Source organism: Phyllostomus hastatus, unplaced genomic scaffold, assembly GCF_019186645.2.
Source record: "Phyllostomus hastatus isolate PE091 unplaced genomic scaffold, TTU_PhHast_1.1 phas_contig_1198, whole genome shotgun sequence".
Lineage (NCBI taxonomy): Eukaryota > Metazoa > Chordata > Mammalia > Chiroptera > Phyllostomidae > Phyllostomus > Phyllostomus hastatus.
In genome coordinates this window covers 47,290-54,633 of record NW_025333547.1, presented here as the reverse complement: position 1 = coordinate 54,633, position 7,344 = coordinate 47,290, and the positions used below count along the sequence as shown (strand labels likewise).

Sequence of the window (7,344 nt, the reverse complement as noted above, 5' to 3'; positions counted from 1 at the left end):
CTACTTGGTCTCCTTCTCCAGTTGCTCTTCCAGTTGTGCAATCTTGGCCTCCAGGGCAGTGATGGAGGCCTTGTATTTGGACTTGACAGTGCCCTCTATCTCCTGCAGCTTGACCTTGCGCTCCTTGTTCTGGTGCTCAAGCTGCTGCCTAGCATTCTCCTTCTTCTGAGCGTGGCTGTACTCCAGGTTCAGGTCAGTGTTGATCTGGTCAATCTGTGGGAAGAAGGGCCAATGACCTTGAGGAAAGCTGGGGATCCTGCTGGGGTCAGAGGGGACAGCTGGGTCCTGTAGAGCTCCTGATAATAGTGGTCCCCAAAACCTAATAGCAGCTACGACCTCTTCCCCTAAGCAATCCAGAAGCTGCTGGCTTTGCCCAGGTGGTGTTCAAAATCTGCAGCCCTGAGCCAGGTGCAGAGGGATTGCCCAGAATGCCCCCGCCCAGCCCACCTGCAGGTTGGTCTTCTTCAGCCTGTCGTTCACCAACTCCGTGATGCCCTGCTCCTCCTCCAGCTTCTCCTCCAGCTGGGCGATGCCGGCCTCCAGGCGCCTCTTCTCCTCCAATGTCAGGGCCCTGGGGAAGACCAGAGGAGTGAGCAGGGGCATGTCCCTGAGGAGGGCTCCCCCACAACACCGGCCTCTGCTCACCCTGTGCCACTGCTGTTGGCAATCTCGTCAGCCAGCTCGTCCCGCTCCTACCGGGCCTGACAATTGGCACGCTCGGCAGCTGCCAGTTCCTGCCATGAGAACCCAGAGTGTGACCTGCTGGGCAGCCCACACCCTGAAAGGCCACCTCTTCCATGCCGGGCCCTCTGCACTGCCATCCTCTTCAAGCCCCTGGTCCTCTCCTCTATGCCTTCCTGGGCCTGCTTCCTCCATGAATGAAGTCCTTTCAAAGGAGCCCCCCTGCCTCACAGGGCTGACTCTTGCCTCTGAGGTCATAGCTGGGGCCCAGCATGTTTACAAAGCCCACTCATCTGAGTGCTAGCAACCAGGCCTGGTGCCAGGGATGCAGAGATAAGTCAGAAACCACCCTGGCCTAATGAGGCATGCTGGATCCTCTCCACCCCGGGAGACCAGGCACTGGGAATGACAAGAAAGAGATGTGGGCCAGGACCTGGCACTGAGGACCCTGACACACAAGGGAAGAAAAGGGGCTTCACCCCCAGGGCGAGCCCCCATGGACAAAGACCCAAAAGTCACCAAAGGAGAGCACAACCAATATGGCAAGGGCAGAAAGGGGCAGGACTAGATGTGGGTACCAGCGAGAAGCAGAATGCTTCCATATGTGCCTCATGTGTGACAGGCAAGCGGACACTTAGGGCACAGGAGTCTGGGTGGGACCCCTCCTCTCCAGGCCCCATTTCACAGCAGGAGGTGGTGATCACACAGTCTCCCTCCCCTCCAGGGAGGCCTGCTACTTAGTGGAGCCCTGCAGGGACTTCTGTCACACAGAGCCACCCCCACTCCTCCCTGGAGCTCCACTACTGTGTTTCCATCCCCACCCAACACTGGCCCAGGGGAGGCCCTGAGCTGCCCCTCCCACCACAGGGCAGCAACCCCAGGTCTCCCACACTTTGGCCCAAGACCACCTCCTGCAGCTGATTCATCTCGGCCTCCATGCTCTTCAGCTTCTTCTCGTTCTCCTTGGCCTGTGCCAGGTTCTCCTTGTGGGATGCATGCGTGTTGTCCAGCTCATGCATGTGGCCCTTCCTCTGGGCCTGGGGCGGGAGAAGACACTTCACACCCCTACCCCAGTGGCCACTGTCCAGTTCCTGCCCCACCATCTGCCCTCCCACCCCCTCCAGGGACAACATGGAGGAGGACCTTCTGGCTGCTTTTCACCCTGCCAGGACCATTAAAAAGGGTGAAGTAGTAGCTAAAGCGAAACGTCCCTTTGCCCCCACCATTTGTGGACTTCGTGGCCATTAGCATCCACCAGCTCACTCTGGGTATGGGAATCATGGCGCACATATTGGCCCCAGTTGCATGGCTTCCACTCCCTGCAGCCCCTGGGCACAGGGACCCCGAGCTGCTGCACCTTCCCCAGCTCATGCCTGCTCCCCTGCCAGGTCGTCCCAACAGCAGGGAGGATGTGACTCCCTTTTTCTGTCTCATGCTGCTGCTTTCATTCCAAAGATTTTGTGAAGCAGCCTTTTTTTCTTCTTGGGCAGAAAATCTCAAATTGACCCTCCGCATGTCAAAGGGTACAACTCTTGTTAGCATCACCCAGGTACCAGGAGGAGAATGCCAGCAGCCTGCAGGCATCTGTGCCCTGTGCTCTCACCAGCCATGGATGTTTAAATGTGTTCTAGTGCTGCCAGGGGGCTGGGTGTCACAGGGCATCTCAGAACTCCTTTAAATTTGTTGTTTCTTAACTGGGGGTCAGGTGAGAATGTCGCAGTGTGTCCCTGCTCCGGCTGCTCCTCTGAACCTTCAGCCCCAACCTTCCATCATCACCCATTAGGCTGCAGGGCGTCACCCGGGGCCACAGCAGGTTTCTTCTGAACAGGTGCCACTAGGTGACCCCCTCCCCTGACCCCACTGCAGAGCCGGGTGTACACACTCCGCTCTCTCACACACTCAAGGCGCAGGCCGTCCTGCTGGTTTGCTCTCAGGCTGTTTTCCCTTCAGCCTCTGGGCCTGAGTCTCCATCTGTGAGATGGGCTAAGGGCACAAAGGCCTTCCCTGGCTGGGGGACAGCAGCACTTCCCAGCATTCACTCGTCTCCCCACTAGTGCCCAGCCCCACGCTGAGCCCAGGGCCGCTGAGTCCGGCCAGTTCAGGTTTGACCCGGCCTAACCTCACCTGCAGTTTCCGTAGCTGTTTGATGGCTTCATCGCGGTTCTTGTTGGCAGAGTCGATCTGGGCCTCCAGGTCCTTCAGGTCCATCTCCAGCTTCTTCCAAGCGGCCATTGCCATCGAGTGATGCTTCCTCTCTTCCTCCAGCTCTGCCTCCATCTCCTGCACCCAGGGAGACACTGGCAGCTCTAGAGGATGAACCCACACCCCCCCTCCCCATCTGCAGCTCTGAGCCCAGGTGGCTTTGGCCCAGTTCTGGGATCCATGCAGCCTCCAGTGGCTAATTGGAGGACTGTGCAGAAAACCCTGATACAGCCACTGACTCCCACACCATTCCTCAGGATTGACAAATGGTCCTGGAGCCCTGGACATTCCAGGTGGCAAGACAGAAAAGAAGCCTGCCTGGAACATGGTGGGTAGGCTTGGGGGCATGTTTCTGTCCAGGGGGAGCGGAAGGGACATACACACCTGTCTGGCCAGCTGCTTCTTCTTCTCCTCACTCTGCTCATCCCGTCCCTGCAGGTCCTACTCGAACTGGGCTCTCATGGCCTGCAGGTTCACTTCCAGCCGAAGCTTGGCATCCTTGGTGGCCTGAAGCTCATCGTCCAGCTCCTTGAGTTGGGTCTTCATCTCTTTGACTTGCTGCTCCAGGGCCCGCTTCGACTTCTCCAGCTCATGACCTGCCCTACAAAGGAACCAGAGTCATGAGCAGAGGGACAAGAGGCCCCCGAGATCCCTGCCTCAGTGTTTGCTCACCAGGTCATCCTCTGCACTACCCCCTTGGCCCCTCCTGGGACTCACACTCTTGCCCAGGTCATCCTTGGAGCTCCTGAGGTCCTCCATCTCTGTGCAGAACTGTTTGTTGAGCTGCTCCAGCTCTGCCTTCTGTTCCATGGCCTCCTCCATGGCCTGGGCCAGTGACAGCACCTTGGTCTCCCTCTCACGGGCTTCTGCCTTAGCCCTGTCACGCTCCTCCACATACTGGGCTGAGATGGTCGTCTCCTTGGCCAAGAACTGGGACAGATATGGGCACCATGAAGCTCAGGCTACAACCTCCTAGAAAAACCTCAGAACCTACAGACCATCCAGACCCAACTCCTTGAGGAAGGAAGGACGAGGTGCTGGCTCTGAGGGGTGGGGAACAGGGACGATAACCACTAGGCGGCTCTGACACCTAGCTTTAAAGTCTGCCTCGTTATCACTTAATAAGGGTTGTTCATGGGACACAGCGTACCTCCCATGAGAACCCATAGGAAACTTTGCAAGTACCCAATGTGGAAAGGCTTTGGAAGTTCTTCTGAATAAATGGATGACATTTACTTTGAAGCATATGACTCTGCCTGCTTAGAAGCCTGAAGCCTGAATGAGGCCGCCTCTTAGGATGCAAGATTGAATGACCCTTGTCCACTCTCTGTGCGGCTGCACCTTGTTTGCCTTTGTATGTCAACCTTCCCACTCCCAATGCCCAAAAGTCTTCCTTAAAGGCCCAGGGAGGAAATGCTGTAGTCCTTGCAGGCCATGTCTGTATAGCAAACACGTGACTCTGCCCAGACGGCACAACAACAGCCAGAGACGACAGGGGAAGAGCCACCGGGGCCCACCACAACACACCTCCTTCCAAAATGATGGGCATCGGGTGCCTGAGGTGGGATCCCGAGCCCCAACTTGTTCTATTTTGCTATCCCAGCCCTGTGTTGGCATGTCTGAGCTGTCTAAGATCCTTCAGAGCAGGGGTGTCAAACTCATTCTCCCTAGGGGCGTCATCAGCCTTGCAGTGGCCTTCAAATGGTCCAGATAATTTCAGGACTATGTAACTCTAACTACCCCTTAACTTCTAAGGAACTGAAATGATATTCAGCCCTTTGAAGGCAACTGCAAGGCTGATGTGGCCCCCAGGGAAGATGAGTTGGACTCCCCTGCTTTGGAGTAAGGATGAGGTATTGACACATGAACCAAAATTCAAAGTTTTTAAAATCAGATCGTTTAAGAAATGTGACAAATATAAAAAGCAGAGAGCAGAAAACTCATTTCTAAACTTGTGGTGTGCAGAAGCCCAGTTCCGGGCTCGACCTGAGCAGGCCCTTCAGCAAGGGGGAAGCCCAGCCAGACCTCTGAGGACCTGCTGGTGGTGATGGGTTCCCACGGCCCGAGTCATGTCCATAGCCTTGGCCTCAGGCCATGGTCTTTGAGGAAGAGAGGAAATGAGGAGCAGTGTGCCCATGACTGCACACCTGGTCAAACTTAATTTGCTTTTTCTCCAGGTCAGACAGTCTCTGCCGCTGTTGGTGCAGCTCCTGCTGCAGCCACGGCCTGTCCTTCTCCAGCCTGTCATACGCGGCACCTTCTCCTTGTCGTGCTGCCTGAGCCCCTGTAGGTCCTTCTCCAGTGTGCTCTTGTCCTCCTTGGCAATCTCAAGGCACCTCACACCATGCTCCACCTTCTTCTTCAAGTCACTCACCTGGCCAGGAGCAAGCAATGAGGACACACCCACACTGGCACCTGCTCAGGAAATACACCTGTGCCTGAGGCAGCTGGGAGCTGGGCTGCTCCTCAGGAATAGACACCAGAGCCAAACCAGGTGTAGAGGACCCCCTTCCACCAGGCAAGAGAGACAAACATTGTGGGAAGGGCAGGGAGGCTCTGGAGGGTCTCTCCTCAGTGCCCTGCTCCCAGCTGCTCCCTTACAAACACCAAGGCCAGAGAGGAACATCCTCCAGTTCACTCACAAAGTGAGCTGAGCTGGTGCCCTCTGGGGAAGATGTCTGTTGGGGGCACGAGAACCCTGGACTCCTTCCCTGTAACCTCTCCTATTTGTACGTGGATAGAAAGCTGCCACCGGGATCACGTGCTGGTCGCTCCTACCCAGACCATGGAGCAGACCGTGGCCCCATCCTGTACATAGGGCACATCTGGCCTGGCTCACTACCTCCCAGGACAGGATCTAGAATGGGGGCTCTTGGTCCACTTTAGGCCCTGATCCTGTGATAGCGTAGAGGAGACTGGGCCTCCTCCTCCTCATCCTGATTTACACAAAATTCATGGGACGATCAGGAAAGCCAATTCGGACAAAGGCGGCTGTCAGAGGTTCCACTGAACTGGTGGGTGCCCCATGTGCCTCTCTGTGAGCACCACGGAGAGCAGCCCCCCGAAGTGCAGGGACCACAGTGACACCTCCAAAGCCCTGCCATGTCTGGACAGGGTGATTTCTGCTTTCTAGTGACCAGGACAGCAGGCACTGGGACTGCCGTGGCTTGTAGTCTACATTCACCCGGGAGGAAATCCTAGGTGTCAGCTGGACACTGGTGAAAGCAAGGATGTTCAGTCTGGTCTCCCAAGTTCACAGGTCCGGGAATTCCACCCAGGGACCCAGAGCTAGGAGCCCTGAGCTGGAGAGGAAGGGTGCCCGGGTCAGGTGGACCACGTCAGACCCAGCCTGCAGAAGTTCCAGCACATCCTGCAAAGCCCCAAGCAGGGAAAACCTCCTTGGAGAACCCCTCCCCCCAGCCCTCCCTCGCAGCGCTGACTGTCCCCAGCCGCCTGCCCTCTTTCGGTCTGTTCCCTCCCACCACACAACAGTGACTTGACTCCGGGGTTCCCGAGTGCATCTGTGTCCCCCATGTCCCGTGCAAGGCCCAGACTCGATCGAGGAGGCATAAGTGAATGGCTTTTCAAATGAAAGTGGAAGTGCAGAGGCACGAGCTGGTGAACAGTCATGGACACAGGGGGTTGTGGGAACTGCTTCACAGAGAACCTCACTTGTCTGCCGCAGCTCATCTCTGCTTGACCACACACCTCCTCTCTCTCTCTCTCTTTTACTTATTTATTTTTACAGAGAGGGGAAGGGAGTGAGGAAAAGAGGGAGAAAAACATCAATGTGGGAGAGAAACATCGATCTGTTGCCTCTGCCACACCCCCACCCACCCCCACCTCCACGGGGGACCTGGCCTACAACCCAGGCATGTACCCTGACTGGGAATCAAATCAGCAACCTTTTGGTCTGTGGAGCAAAACCCAAATCACTGAGCCACACCAGTCAGGGCCACATCTTTTCTCTTAAAACAAAGAAGCTGAAAGAAGGGCAGGCACTACAGAAACTCAACAACCACCTGGTACTCCTGTGTTCTGTCTGCCGGTGTGGACAGCAGCTGTCAAGGGTTCGAGACTTGTGCGGAGGCTTCACAAGCACTTTCGGGTTCAGTGCTCACAGCCACTCTCAGGGGGAGGCACTCACTTTACAAACAAAGAAATCAAGGCTCAGAGAGGAAAACAACTCACCTGAAGTCTCAGAGAGACAAAGAAACCCAGGTGGGACTTCGAACTTGGTGGTCTTCATGATTCTGATTCACCTACAGAGGGAAGGGGTGGGAGTGGGCCTGGAACACACTGGCCCAGACTCACCCTCCCCAGAAGGGCCTGCTTCACTTGGACAATTGTCACGAAGCTCCTTGGACCTCTGACCCCAGCCCGTGAAGGGACAAAGACGTGGGTGTTACTGCGTCGGAAGAGCACCCCACAGCTTGTGGTTCATTTACTTGCTTATCATGT

General features: G+C 56.2%; 1 protein-coding gene across 1 annotated transcript; it reads right to left on the bottom strand.

The window, feature by feature from the left end:
• LOC123824984 (myosin-9-like) lies at window positions 1-7,132 on the bottom strand. The gene is given in 10 exon segments (XM_045848406.1): window positions 1-213; window positions 448-571; window positions 646-734; window positions 1,590-1,718; window positions 2,806-2,978; window positions 3,264-3,479; window positions 3,597-3,813; window positions 5,031-5,140; window positions 5,143-5,298; window positions 7,075-7,132. Coding segments are annotated over 10 exon segments (1,485 nt in total).
• Between the last annotated feature and the right edge of the window lie 212 nt (window positions 7,133-7,344).